This window comes from Mesoplodon mirus (genome assembly GCF_964341445.2).
Source record: "Mesoplodon mirus genome assembly, chromosome: 11".
NCBI lineage: Eukaryota > Metazoa > Chordata > Mammalia > Artiodactyla > Ziphiidae > Mesoplodon > Mesoplodon mirus.
The window spans coordinates 47415715-47432027 of record NC_138987.1 but is presented as its reverse complement, the minus strand read 5'-3'; the positions used below and the strand labels follow the sequence as shown (position 1 = coordinate 47432027).

General features: G+C 35.4%; 1 protein-coding gene across 5 annotated transcripts in view; it reads right to left on the bottom strand.

Annotated features, from left to right (window-relative positions):
- The window catches only part of LRRK2 (leucine rich repeat kinase 2), a 139142-nt gene that overhangs the window by 96437 nt on the left and 26392 nt on the right, over positions 1 to 16313 (bottom strand). For all 5 annotated transcript variants that reach the window (XM_082635717.1, XM_082635718.1, XM_082635719.1 and 2 more), the window contains exons 12-14: positions 15051 to 15180; positions 13515 to 13639; positions 9161 to 9273 (exon numbers count right to left, since the gene is read on the bottom strand). In XM_082635717.1, the coding sequence (XP_082491843.1) occupies positions 9161 to 9273; positions 13515 to 13639; positions 15051 to 15180 (368 nt within the window). The remainder of the gene's footprint in view (positions 1 to 9160; positions 9274 to 13514; positions 13640 to 15050; positions 15181 to 16313) is intronic.

Here is a 16313-nt window from a genome sequence, read left to right as displayed (position 1 = left end):
CAGGCCTTGGGCTGAACACTCTTCTCAAAAGTGAAAGCCTTCTCACTGGGAGAGAGTATCCCTAACTTGGTCTTCCATTCCATCGAGCTACCACTTTTCCTTCATTTCTAAACTTTTTAATAGAAAAGTCTACACCCACGACCCCCACATTCTTCCCACCTCTTAATTTCACATAATCAGACTTCTGTTCCTAACTACTCCAAATTAAAACCATTCAAAGAAACAAGTCCTTTAACAACTGAATTGCTGCTTTTTCCTCCCTTGATTTCCATGACACAGTAATCCACCCCCCCGCGCCCCCCCTCCCCCTGCCCCGGCAATTATTCTCAAACTTTAAAACCATTCATTTACCCATCTCCTTCACAATCACTTCTTCCAACTCCAGACTTTATCGAAAGAACTTTTCTTAAAACTCTTCTATTCATGGATGGAATTTCATACACTATCGTGGCTTCAAGTCACCATAACAACAATAGCAACAACCATAAGGATAATGCCAAAACCTAAGCAGCATTTGCTATGTGCCAGACTTTCTTTTAAGCACTTCATATATATTAGCTCATTTAATCCTCACAATAACCCTATGATGTAGACACACAATTATTCTCCCTACGTTACTGATGAAAAAAAAATTGAGACACAGAAACCTTTGAGCAGATAACTTAAAGCACAAGTTTGAACTCTCTTAAGCTCTAAGCTCATGTTTCTCTTAAGCTCTAAGCTCATGTTTCTCTTTGCTTGACACCAGTATCTTAAACTCAGATGTTCAAAGTTAAAAGTTTATCACCTTCTCAAAAAAAAAGAAAAAAGAAAACTCAGACTTCCGGGGTGCACACATGTGCAGTAGCACAGTCTCTGTGCTCAGAAGGGCCCCACACCTGGTTTAATGCTCTGCAGCTACCACCTTGAAATACTTAATTTTTAAACAAGAGGTCCTGCATTTTCATCTGTTACTGGGCCCCACAAGTTATGTAGCTGGTCCTGCTCTTAAGCTCAAAATGCAGCCATAGGCTTATTTTTATGCTAAAGTTAAGTCAAATTGACATTTATAAAGTACCTGTTCTTGTCTTAATATCATCACCTCTAACAAGTTTCTACTCAACTATTGGTTCTGCTACCCTGAGCTCCCCTAGTCTCTATTTCAGGTGCAGTTCGATGATGACAAATGACTAGCAACAAGAAATCTGTGATTTGTCTATGCAGAAAGAGAATGCAGAGTATCACATTATTACATGTGATGGAGCTCAAATAAACTATTTGATGATTTTAAATAGTGGTGTCTGATTTTTGACAGTTTCATAAATTAGAAAAACATATATATACACATATATGTTATTTACAAGCTTACAACGGACTTTCTTTCACTTATCAAATGGTCTATCTTGAAAATAATGATTTATTGCATTGTTGTTCAAATAGGGATCGAAATTAATTTACTAGCAAGTGTTGTCCACATGAAATTTTTGAAAGTACCAATGGTGGACAGCTACAAACATTGATTAGAAACATCCTAGTACCTATGCTTCACAATTTTCCAAATTTTTTCAAAGAATACAAATGGTTTCGCTAATGAGTGAGCTAGCCAGCTCAAGAGGAAAATGCCCACACCAGTCTCTTTCCTGTCAGATAAGTCAATTGCAACTCAGAAAAACTTTCCAGAAAAAAAATTAATTGAATGTACAGCTAGAAAGAAGACACCACAGTACACGACTAACACTAAGATATACCCTAATAAAGTATATTTCAAGGAAAGGAATCCTTTGGGGTCCCAGATAAAAATATCAAACCCTTTAAAAATGAGAAAAGAATCAAGTTAGTCTCAGACTGCTCCACTAAAACATTCAGTACTAGAAAACAGTGAAATGCCTACAGAGTTTTCAAAGAAAGAAAATAAAACCACAATACTTTGCAACCAACCAAACTGTTTTTTTCAAGAGTCCAAATATAGAAACAATAACAAAATGTTCAGGAAATGGAACTTTAAAAAAAAAAAAAACAGACAACTAAAAGATAAATGGAAAAACTATAATAAAAGAACTTGCAGTGAACACTGAATCCACATGACTGTAGGAACTAGATGAAAACAAACTTATTAAGTATGGTTATAGAGCTGAATGTAAATATTTTAAACCTTGTCAAATGTAGAATAAATTTATTTAACAAAGCTGGTGAGAAGATAGGTAGAAATAGTGGAAGATAGTGTGAATACTTCAATTTTCTCATCTTTTATAGCCAATGGTCAAAAGATACTTTTAAATCTAATAGTAATAACATTAACTAACATTTATTAACCGAATACTATGTGCCAGGCATTGTACCAAGTACATGGCATGAATTATCTCATAAAATTCTTCATAATAACCCCAAATGAAAAGCCATTTATTGTCTCCATTTTATAGATAATGAAACTGAGACTATAAATAACTTGTCCAGAATACATTAGTCTGTAGGTGGTAAAGCCAGATTCAAACCCAGATATCCTGATTCCAGCACCCACACATTTAACTATTAGAATATGTTGTAGAGTTAAAGCTATAAAAGTAAACACCATATAATCTGCTTTAATTGAGTGATAGAGGGGAGGAAGACATAAAGCTGTGAAAATATGCTAATTTCATCAAAAGTGTGCATAATGTGCTAACATATATGAAGGAAAAAAAAATGAGTACCTGGGTGATACATTCATATTCATGGAAAACTGTAGATAATTCCATGGCAACACAATGGGAATCTCATCTAGTTGTTTTTAATCCCTATGTAGAACTACATAATTTGGAAATAATATAATTTATTTAATTAGGACCTATTGATAAGAATTGTATTGTCAGGATAGACTAAATTAAGCTGTAGTAACAACCTCAAAATTTTATAGACTGAAAAAAGAAAAGGTTCAATTCTTATTCACGCTTCATTTGTGTTACCGGTCAGGAGGGGTCTCTGTTCAGCACAATCCCTCTGGGAGCCCTGCTAATGGAGCAACAACCATCTCAGAAATTACAGGTCACAGTGCCTGAGACAGTGTTCTGTATCCACGGTCCCCAGCCTTTTTGGCACCAGGGACTGGTTTCGTGGAAGACAATTTTTTCATGGACCAGGGCGGGAGGGGATGGTTTCGGGATGATTCAAGCACGTTACATTTATTGTGCACTTTATTTCTACTATTATTACATGGTAATATATAATGAAATAATTATACAACTCACCATCATGCAGAATCAGGGGGAGCCCTGAGCCTGTTTTCCTGAAACTAGATGGTCCCATCTAGGGGTGACGGGAGACAGTGACACCCAAGTGTGTTGCTTATGTCCAATCTACTCCGTAATCTCGCTTTGGTTGCTGTCACTGCAGAAAACCCTGCTTCACAAAGACAGGACGCTGGAACTGGAAGCAGGCTTTTCAGTGCTTTTGTGGCAGTCTCAGGATATTCTGCCTTGACTTTAATCCAGGACGTATGGAGACTTGAAGTTGTCTCAAACATACGTTTAAGGCCATTTGCAATCTCAAGCAACTGATCCTCTTCTAGCATGGACAAAGTCAATTCACCTGGCTTATTCACAAATGGGTCACAGATCCATTCCTTCCCAGTTCGGGGGTCTTTTGTGGTTTGGAAGTAATGCTCAAACTCTTTTGAAAGCTGAGATAGGTGATCATGCACCAGCTGGGAGAAAGAAGGTCCTGGCTCAGTCTCTTTCAAAATCTCTGCTAATGTTTGAAACATGTCAAAAATCCTAATGTTCACTCGTCGCCCAAATAATTCCAGTTTGGCTTTGAATGCAGCCTCTTTATCTGCTGACTTGAACACAGTTGTCATCTCCCCTGAAGTGACAGATTGAGTTCGTTGAGCAGGTTGTGTATGTCACACAAGTAAGCAAGTTTTGTGACCCATTCTGTGTCACTGAAATGTGCTGCCAGTGGTGACTGTTTTTCTAAAAGAAATCTTCGGAGTGGCTCTCGTAACTCAAAAACGCTGGCCAGTGATCTACCTTTAGAAAGCCATCTCACTTCTGTGTATAAAGGAAGATGTGTGTGCTCTGCATCCATCTCCTCACAGAGCTGCATGAACAGACGTGAGTTAAGGGCATGTACTTTAATATGGTTGATAATTTTAATCACATCCTGAAAAACGCTGTTAAGTTCAGGTGACATTTTTCGGCTAGCCAGCAGTTCTCTATGGATGACACAGTGTGTAGACTCACATTCCGAAGCGACCTCTTTGACCTGAGTAGTGAAACCAGAAAGACGTCCGGTCATGGCAGCCACTCTGTCCGTGCATATACCGAAACAAAATGACCAATTCAGTTTTCCTGATATGTAATCATTCAAAGACTTGAATAGTTCTGCAGCTGTGCTGTTGGTTGGCAACAAAAGTGCACATAACATATCTTCATGCACATCCTCCTGAAAATATATATCGCACAAAAACAAGCTTTGCTGCCTTGTTGTCAACATCGGTAGACTCATCAACCTGGATTGTGTGCCACGGTGATTCATTAATCCTCCCTAACAATTGTGCCTCAATATCCTCTGCTATTTCATCAATTCGTCTACTTTTGTTGCTAGCCGAAAGAGGAACACGTGCCACCTTTTGAACTGCAGCCTCTCCTAAAAGTTCATGACAAATGTCCTCAGCAGCAAGCAGGATAAACTCTTCACAAATAGTAAAGGGCTTCTTAGCTTTAGCAATGCCATTAGCCGCTAAGAATGATGCTCTTAGTGCAGACACATTTGATGAAGTGGTGGCCTTCAATAATTGCTTCTCTTCTTCGTGTTCACATTTTTTTCTTCTGAAAAACTCCAAAGGCTTGTCTTTTAATGCAGGGTGCTTGGTCTCCATGTGGCAAAACAGTTTTGAAGGTTTCATGGCTTCGCTGGATAGCCGGTCGCCACATATTATACAAAGCGGGCTTGGAAAATGTGATTCACCTGTTGCAATGAACGCTTAATTTAAGGACTCGGTATTTTTCTTTTATATGCAGCTTTGTTTTTGTTGGCAGTCTTAGAGTCTTCTACTGTCTCATCATTGGGTCTTTCTCCCTTTTCAAAGAAGCTCTCTAGCGATGTTTGTTTTTTTATTCATTTTGGCTAGGGTTAGCTTGTGGGGGGCTTACCAAAACTGACTGAGACAAGTGCGCAGTGAAGGAAAGAGGCGTGGACAGGAGTGGTAAATAAAATAATGGGAGGGCCATGTGTGGACTAAAATAAGTGTCAGATTCAGACTTAAAGCCTGCCACCAGATGCAGCTTGTCACTTGCCACTCACTGATAGTGTTTTATTTTTATTTTTTTAACATCTTTCTTGGAGTATAATTGGTTTACAATGGTGTGTTAGTTCCTGCTTTATAACAAAGTGAATCAGCTAGTCAGAAAGAGAAAAACTGATAGGGTTTTGATATGAGTCTGCAAGCAATTGATTTATTATGGTCTCTGTGCAGTCAAACCTCTCTGCTAGTGATAATCTGTATTTGCAGCCACTCCTCAGCGCTAGCATCACTGCCTCAGCTCCACCTCAGATCATCAGGCATTAGATTCTCATAAGGAGCGTGCAACCTAGATCCCTCGCATGCGCAGTTCATAGTAGGGTTCGCGCTCCTGTGAGAATCTAATGCCGCCACTGATCTGAGAGGAGACAGAGTTCAGGCAGTAATGTGAGCGATGGGGAGTGGCTGTAAATACAGATGAAGCTTAGCTCGCTCGCCTGCCGCTCACCTCCTGCTGTGCGGCCTGGTTCCTAACAGGCCACGAACCAGTATGCTCCATTGCCTGTGGATTGGGAACCCCTGTTCTGTAAGATGCCTCACCAGCAATTAAATGTTTGGTCCAGAAATGACAGATGTAACCTCTACTTACAACTGCTTGGTCAAAACCAGACACATGACCCAATCTAACAACAAAAGGGTCAATAAATACTATCCCAAAATCACCAGAAGGTGGAGAACTGAAGACATTTGGCAAACAACACTAATGATTACCACATAAACATTTAGCTTGTTACCACATTTTTCTTACTACAGATAATGCCACAATAAACATTCTTGTTTAAAAATACTTTGTGTACAAGTACAGGTATATCTATATTATAAATTCTTAGAGTGGAACTGCTGGTCAGAAAACATGTCCATTTTAATTTAGATAGATATTACTAAATTTCCCCCAAAAGGTTTTTCTTTTTTAAAATTTACATTTCTTTAATAATGACTGTACATACTTGAGAACCTTTTTATGTGTTTATATGCCAAATTCATTTTTACCTTTAAATCTCATCCACATGAGATTTAATCTTTAAATGAGTAAGGTAAATATGCAGCTTCCTTTGCTTTCTCCAATGGCGAGAGAATTAGTTCTTCCAACACAAGCAATCTATTTCCCTCCCCAGTAGTTGGGAAATATCATATATGAATTGAACATTTGCATTTGAGTCTATTTCCTAAATCACCATTATGTGATTCATTGATTCATTGATCCATCTCCAGTGCCAATATCACACCATTTTAATTACTAAAATTTTATAATATGTTTGATAATCTACTAGAGTTAGGCCATATTAATTATCCTTTTTTTCAAAATTCGACTGGTTATTCATGTATATTATTTAATTAATTTTCTCAAAATTTTATACTAGCTTATCTAGTGCCATAAAATACTATTGTTATTTTTATTAAGGGTTCATAAATACAGATCAATTTTCATTTTTTTAAAATTAGTAATTTTATCAAAACAGAGAGTATATACATTTTCCTATGTTCAACTCTTCTTTTGTACTTACTCTCAGTTGTTTCAGTTTTCTTTAGAGTAGTTTTATACACTTTTATTACTTTACTCCTATGTAATTTCTTTTTGCTGTTGTTATTATTGTTACTTTTGCAAATAGGCTCTTTCTTTCACTACATATTATTTACAGTTGAAATAAATATCTTCAGTATTTAAACTGGGTACATTTTGCTATAAGGTTTTTGAGAAGCACACAAGCTCTTTGATTTGTGTCCATTTAATCAGAAGATTGGTTTGACTTTGTAAGTTCCCTGGCTGAAGACAGCAGTAGTGTCACTGCAGACAAAGCACAGATGTGACCAAAATGCTGAGAGTCCTATTTTCTACTGTGTTCTCCAGAGACAATACTGGGCAAATCGATCTCTCTAGAACAGGTGACTGAATGTTTCATGTGCAGAAAAAGCTAAAAGGATCAAACATAAATGGAATGTCAATATTTCAGACATTTAACTTCAGCCTGAATGTTATTGGATTTACACATACATATGTATGTGTATATATATATATATATATATATATATATTATATGTGTATATATATACACACACACATATATGTCTCCAAACATTGATTCACTTTAATAAATACTTTTAGTAGCCTTCACATTGTAAATCTTAGCTGAATCTCAAATTCTATCTTATTTGGAAGTCTGCTCTCCAAAAATAGACTTATTTTTAATGGTAATTCATTTTATTACATCAGTAGTATTTGGACCTAAAATCTATGATGCCTTATAACACTAATTCAGAGTGAAACATGCAATCACAGAATTTTAGAACTAAAAAAAAGATAAATTCATCTTTTAGAGCATTTTTTCTCAACCATGGTGAAGAATTAGGGGAATTACACAGGGGAGAATTTTTAAAATAAATAGTGTCACTTCTGTTTCCCCATGACCTTAATTCCCTACCCACAAATGACAGTCACTGTTTAGTGAGATGCTGTGTGTCATTACTCAAGTGTGGCATGGAAAATAAAGGAAGCAGTAGGGAGGTTCTCAACCACTCCTCCTGGGATTATATAGCAACAGAAAGTAAGACCTGGGAGCAGAGTGATCTTCTTGGCATCACAGTACTGACGGCAGTAAGCACAGTACTTCTCCCTTGACTGCCCACTCCTTCCACTCTATCACACCCGTATTCAATAATGTTAGGAAAGATGGAATAACCAGAATCAGAGTTACCAAAAGGCTTTTCTGGTACCTCTTGCTTCTCACCAACACATACCATGAACAAAATTAACTACTTTCTCCTCTATGTTCCTAAAGTACTGTCCATAAAGCTAGTGCAGCTCATAAGTGCTAATACAGAACAACCTAATATGTGTTTTATGTTTTATGCATGGCCCAGCCAGATTATGAGATCCATTACAGAAGGATACAAAGCATATTCATTTTTGTTTTCTCAGTGTCTAACACAGTTCCTTCCATATACTTATTTTCACCAAATATTTCTGGAATTAAATTCAACCCATGGCTATACTCAAGAATCATATTAAGGTCTGAGTACAAATGACTCAAATATATCATAAACAATTACATTATAAAGTTCAGTTTAAATCGCATTTTTGAAGATCTCTCTGCAGGCTCTTCTAATTACTTCATGACATTTTTCAAAGTATACTAAATCACAAGGAATTATCTCCATTAATTGCTTTGACTACTCTCTTCCTTTCATGAAAACATTAACTAATCTTCACATCTTTACATCTTTACTCTGATATCTTTTATAAAGAACCAATTCATCTTATGTTAAATTTCAAAACCATCTTAATTCCATCAATACCTTTTGCACTGCACAATATAAACATAATGCTCTTGTCCTTTTTCAGATGTAGTATGGTTATTAATTTATTAATTATATTATTGCAAATGTACATAGATATGTAAATACCTAACATTGGGAGAAAACAATGCACACTGAGCCATTTCAGAGGTTATCCCTAAGGAGTAAAATGAAAACAAGCACAGGGAATCATAAAATACTTTAATGTGTGCCCTGTGTGTCTTCATGGACTGAACCTTTCAGCCTGGGACCAGAAAATAAAGACAAACAGCCAGGAGGACAGAAAGAGAAAATAGCAGTCATGGCTCCTGACAGCACTCGTGAGGCTTAGGTGCACAACTAGAGTTCTCTTTCTGATTGAACAGACTCGAATGGATTTATCAAAAGAGCCTGTCAAAGTCTGTAGTTGACGGTGCACTTCTCTTAGCTGGAATGGCACATCTCTTCACCCCCTACATCCCTACTTTCATCTTATGTCTCTAAACATATAACTTCCTACTATCATCGTAAATGGAACATGGAAAACTTAAGCTAATAAAAGCCCCCCTACTTCCCCAATTTCATATTCTAGTTAAGAGTATAAAGGCAGAAAACCTATATAATACGTACCCTGTTCAAAGCAGCTAGGACCAATTTGTGAATATCATTCCGGAAACACTGTTTTTTAACCATATTTAGCTTATGCTGATATTCAGTATCTTCCCTGGATTCTTCTGGGATGCCTAAATGAAAAAATACACAAATAAACAAATATTTTTCTCATAAAGATTTGGGCTGAATAGATTGTCACTTTTAGGAATGATTATAATTAACCCAACAATACATATATATGTTATACCTTTTTCTAATCCATGGTTCCTTACCAAAGAATAACTCTTAGCTTTAAGAAATTTCTAAAAACAGTTCATCACTGAGTGTAAAATAAATACAGTGTGTGCGGATGTTCACTGAATTTAAAGTAGCAAGAAGTTACTATGGTGGAGGAATTTTCTGGAACAAACAATCTCTTTTTTGTATGAATAGGCTGTACTCATTACAAGAAGCTAGAAGATTTTTATGCAACAATGGACAACTTGAGAAAAGATCAAAGTTACTTGGACTACAACATAAAAAGGTCAGATATGAAATGTAGACATAAAAAAGCAGCTGGAATAACAGTGAAAAAAAAAGTTTTTAGTTTCAGCATTGTAATGGTAAAGAGCATATAGTTTTATTAAAAGTCCTCTAAGGCTGTATAAAAGTATTAAGTAACTTAAAGAAAACATATTCTTTATTCAGCTACATTGTAGCTGAACTAACCCAAAACTGTTGGAAAAACAGGAAGTCAAAAAATATCGGTTATACAATAGAACATATAAGTAAAATTATTATGAATAAATAACGTTTCTAAAACTATGACTATAGAAATAATTATTAGTAAACAATTCCTTCTAAACTTTCACTTCAATAATTTGTATTAACACAAACTATAAGTTGACTGCATATAACTTTTCATTTACTTAACAAACATTTGAATGCCAAATACTTGTAAGGGATTTTGCTACATGCTGAGAATACCACAGTGAATATGACAGGCATGATTTTCACCCTCCTAGAACTTTCAGTCCTCATTTTAAAATTTATTCAAACAGGTCCTGACGTTCACTACAGCTGTATTACCTTCGACAAGTTACTTAAACTCTCAGTGTCTCATTTTCAGTGACCAAGATCACATTAATTGCTGAAGCTGCCCATTATATCACAAGCAGATGTGACCATTAAAAGCAGTCCTGTTGAGAAGTAAAATCTTCATGTCATATGCAAGGAGATTTATTAAATGTCTTTCTTATATTAAGACCAAATGAATATTCCCAAAATTTCATCTCTGGTCTTTGTTATATCACTTGAGGTTCTACTATCCAGAATGGATATAATTTCCTTTCCACATAATAGTCCTTTAAATTGTTTGAACTGTGAACTTTTTGAAGGCAGGATCCATAACCTAATCATCTCTAGGTTACCAAGAGTTCCAAGCATAGTGCTTTAGGGATAACAGTTGTTCCACATACGCTTATTGCACAAATGTGTCTTTAAAAAGCACCCACTCTGATTCAGGCTGCACAGGGTGAAAACCTGGCTCCGTTACATAAGCTGTGACTTTAAAATCTCTACATCTTATGCCTCAGTTTCATCATCTTTAAAATGGGGTGGAAAAGTAGAATCTGCCTTATGGGTTGCTACAAGAATTTTAAAAGTTTATATACATAAAGTACTTTGAATAATGCTTTACACATTTGTTACTAACTATAAATGAGTTTTAATAGCTTTCATAACCTTCTGCGTTATCTCCTCTCCAAATTAAACAAATTCAGTTTCTCTTATTGTTCTTAAGGATGTGGTTTTATATTCATAATCACTTTCCTCTATACACTTCCCAATATGCATATGTCTTTTCCTAAAGAATTTTTTCCTCTAGAACTGACACTAAATCAAGAAAGAACAAGTCAAATGCTATTTTATTAAAATAAGCAGGTCTTTATTATTTTTTTAAAGCAACAGGCTCAATCACTTCAATAAGTTATTGTTATATAAAAGAGGAGGAAGTGAACAGTACCAGATTGAAAGAAACTTAAGAGACGTAATACTAGCTGCAATATGTGACCTTGAATTAAATTATACACATTTGCTGTAATGCACATCTTTGTTACAATTAATAATCTGAATGTGGTCTAGTTAATAAATTAATACATGTACATCTAAACATAAGTACCTACTTCAGCATGTCAAAACCAGAATCATATTCAACCTCAAAACTACTGGGGTACTGATATTATAGTTACTCATTGACATACAGAATGATACAATATAGAATGATAAAGTATAGTATCGTATAGTTACAGCATGGTAGAGTATGGTATCATGTGGTATCGTATGGTAATATAGTAGGTTAGCATAGAGTAAAGTAGATGGTTAAGCCTTTACCTAATGTATTTATATGTTGATATGCTTATAAAACATGTCTATTAATATGTTTCCATACATAAAGTACCACCATAAAGTTATACAATTATTTTCAAGGGCACCTGTTTAATATACCTAAACATTATTATAAAAAAACATTTAAATACATCATTTCATACATCTAAATTATTACTATCAATGTCGCTTCAGGCTCAATCTCAGAACAATAAAAGAAATTCTACATTCAAAACTTATTTTTGAACTAAAAGAATGTTATTCACTAACAGACGATTCATAATGTCTTTTGGTTATCTTTAAAACTCAAATCCACTCTCAAAAGAAGAAGGTTGACAACTTTAAGGGTAATCAAAAGGATTTTGTTTTGTTTTTTACAATCTACAAAGTTTAAAAAAATTCATGATAATATTTTCAAGCAAAACTATGTCTGTTAAATTATATCTCTAAAGTTGTATGACAACTATGAATGGGACATCATGATTCAATTCAAAATTTATTGAATAGCTATTTTTGTTCAAGTTACCAGGGGGTTAAAAAAAAAAAAAAAAGGCATGACTAAAGAAAGCCCTCTCCTTGAAAAAATCTATACTCTTACACAGAGAATACTCTTATACTCAGAAACACAAAATACCAATATGACTACAGATAATGGTAGATTTAGGAAGATTTCATTTAAAAAGGACCAAAAGAAATGGGCTTCAAAAGAATTGGGACTTTTACAGAGCAAAATAATAATAACATCCCTGATATTCAGTAGTCAGAAAGTCACGCCAAATGTACCTCCTAAACATCTCCCACATCCATCCTCTCCTCTGTTTTCTCTGCTGGGCCCCCACCATGTCTCACCTATCACAGCCTCCAGCCTAATCTCCCTGCAGGAGGTTCCCCTCCCGCCAATCATTCTCCACACCACAGTGCTACTGTTATAAATTGCAGATTTGGTCATGACACTGCAATTTTGAAACACCTTAAATAAATTTGAATTGACTTGCGCTAAAAAAAAGCACAAATTGCTCAGTGTTGTGTTCAAGGCCCTTCCCTCTCAGCCTCTGCCTGTCCTTCCACATTTATCCCCAGGACTGCTTTCCTCACATACCATACTCCACTCACCCCACACCATGAGCACTTTCTCTTTCTGCTTGAAATGTCCTTCCTGGACTTTTTACCAGGTCAGCCTTATTCACCCCTCAGGTTCAAATATCACAGTCTCTGGCCTACTCTTTTGAATAAATTATCTGTGCCTCCACCAATACTCTCATAGCCTTTTATAATACATGTATCTATAATAGCTCCTCGCAACTGTCTGGTAATTAACTATCTGTCTACCTCTAGACTCCTATAAATAGTACAGTCGTGTCTTTTTTTACTTGTCTTTCAGACCTTTGCAGTCATCACAATATATAGAACATAAAAGGCACTTAATAAATACGTGCTGAATGAATGGGGGGGCAGGTGTTTGAAATGGGCTTTGGAGAACAAATAAGGTCATAACAGATGTAAGCAGGAAGTAAATGTGGGGAGGATGGACACTATTGTGGCTCATGAGTAAAAGCTACATGGTTATATTTGAGAAAGATTAATTCAACCGCAGAGTAAAAGAAGGACTGGAAAGAGGCAAAAGAGGAAGTGTGAAAATTAATTGGGTATTATTATAATTCAGACAGGAAAAAAACAAACAAAAAAACTTGGACTTGGTAAGGTCAACAGAAATAGAAAAGAAATAGCAGAGATGACACTCTCCTTGGAGGTAAAGCTCCACACTATGCTGCAGTTATTTTTTCTGGAAATAAATTATTGATGTTTCTTATTAAATTTTAATCTAAATTTATCTGACTCTTCCACATCATCATTTTCCCTCTATTTTAATTTTTGGGCTAGTGAAAAGATTACATTTGGTTGGCAGGAACTGGTCCTTTAATTTTTGCCTAGAAAGTTGATATTTCATGAAAAGTCAAAAAATCCACTTAAAATGACATCTCTTCCCACAATCAGTTATGTAACTTACCTGGAACTATAAAATGTAAAATAGCTCGAAGTGCCTCCAGCTGCACTGATAATGACGTCTCATGACTTCTCATAACTGTTATTATTTTGGGGGCCACTGCTGCCATTGTATCCAGGGAAGTGTTACTAGAGATAAAATATTGAAATGCTTATTAAAAGTACAACCTGATTCCAATATAAACACGAAGTTGAAACAAGTACGAGAAAACAGAACTATTTTATCAGAAAAGGCTGATGTGAATTCGGCAGTATGAGCATACACAATTTAAATTCTAATTGAGTTAAACTTTGACATCAAGAAGTTAAATTTACAGTAAACTGGGAATTCTTTTATTTAGTTTCCCAGAACTAACAACTTCCTTCTGATCTATACATGGGTCACTGGCAGCAACCCTGGAAAGTAGGTGTTATTATTTGCATTTTCTAGCTACAGAATTTAGGCTAACAGAGGTTAAACATCAAGGTTCTATCACTGGAATGTGACAGAGCCAGAGCTGGAATGCAAACTCTGACCGCCAAGTCCAGAGAGCTGTTTATTGTATAACTACCTGCCTCTTCCAGATTAACACCACTAGACTTCTTATATGGTATTCTTAATTATTTTTTGCACTAAAGTCTTGGTTTCTCTAAGGTATTTTAGCTATACTTTCTTTTACATATAAATAAATGTAGATTTCAGTAGGTCCTACAAACTTTAATAGAGGCAGCCCTTGCTTTACACAGTGCCCTACTGACTAAAACTTCCGCATATCATAACTGTGTCCTCACTTTGCGTGGATCTGTGCTTACTGACATATAGTCCCTTTTTTCCACTTTAAAGTCCCAGGTTAAACACATCCCCTCTTTGTAGCCTCTCTCCTTTGGTCACCCTAGCTTGGTTAAGCAAGACCCTATGATTTTACACATCCTGCCATTGAATTATCACACTGTATTGTAATTATCTGTTTATAAATTAGTCTCCCCAACTAGACAGGGAGATTTTTAAGGGCAGGCACAATGTCATAGTTAACTTTGAATCCCCAGGACTGGAAATTTACACATTTAATATATGAGAAAACAGCCAGAAACATTAATTGCCCAGAATGTACAAAATCTTAAACTGTCAGTTATTCCACTGCATTTTTGCCTCATATATAAAGGTTCACACACTGCCAGGACCATAAAAATCACAATTTAAGGTAAACTTAAAAATAACAATTAGAAGCCATCTCCTGATTTTATCTTTTATACCTTTCACATAACACAATAATCTGAAAAACTGTTTAAGGTTATGTTCTATATAACTGCCATTTTTGAAAACATAGTCAACACCAAGCATTAAGCACAAAAGCAAACCTTCAACGTAGTTCTACTTTATCATCCCTTTCAATATGTAGATAAAATAAGTCTATGTATCACTGACATGAAATTATATTGCAAAATGTTTCACTCTTCAAATGCCTTGTTTTTCCTTTTATTCTTAAAATTATGCTCAAAATATTGATATTCTACCTGGTCCAATTAATATATTCTACATAAACTCAGAAATATGTATTACCTTCCTTCAAAAAGATGATTTAGCATTTTACAGCCACTTTCAGCCACTTCAGGGGAATGTATATGCTTCTGCATTAACTCCAATACATTCAGATATATTCCTTTTGATAACAGGATCTTTCTGAAATTAACTACAAGATTTTTTAAATGTTACTTGTATAAATGAAAGCACATTCTCATAATCGTGCAAAAAGACACATACTATTTATGATAAAAACTGAACAAAGTGAGTTTAGAGGGAACATACCTCAACATAATAACGGCCTTATATGAAAAACCTATAGCCAATATCATACTCAATGGGGAAAAGCTGAAGCATTTCCTCTAAGATCAGGAACAAGACAAGGATGCCCACTTTTGTCATTTTTATTCAATATAGTACTTGAAGTCCTAGCCACACTAGACAAAGAAATATAGGGAATCCAAATTGGAGAGGAAGACGTAAAACTGTCACTGTTTGCAGATGACATGATATATATAAAGAAAATCCTAAAGATGCCACCAAAAAAGTATTAGAACTAATAAATAAACTTAGTAAAGTTGCAGGTACAAAATTAAAATACAGAAATACATTGTGTTCCCTATACACACAATGAGAATGAACTATCAGAAAGGGAAATTAAGAAAACAATCCCATATACAATGGCATCAGAAATAAATCTAACTACGGATGTAAAAGACCTATACTCAGAAAACTACAGACACTAATGAAAGAAAATGAAGATGACACAAACAAATGAAAAGCTATTCTGTGCTCATGGATTGGAAGAATTAATACTGTTAAAATGACCAAACTACCCCAGGCAATCTACAGATTCAAAGCAATCCCTATCAAAATACCAATGGCATTTTTCACAGAACTAGAACAAACCATTCTAAGATTTTTATGGAAACACAAAATACACCAAATATCTAAAACAATCTTAAAAAGAAGAACAAAACTGGAGGCATCACACTCCCTGATTTCAAACTAACAGTAAACAAAACAGTATGATACTGGCAAAACAAACAAACACACAGCTCAATGGAACAGACTAGAGAGCCCAGAAATGTACCCACACGTATATGTTCATTTACTCTCTAACAAAGGATGCAGGCATATACAATGGGGTAAACACAGCCTCTTCCATAAATTGTGTTAGGAAAACTGGACAGCTACATACAAAAGAATCAAGCTGGACTTCCTTTTCACAGGATATACAAAAATAAACTCAAAATAGATTAAAGAATTAAATGGAAGACCTGAAACCATAAAACTCCTAAA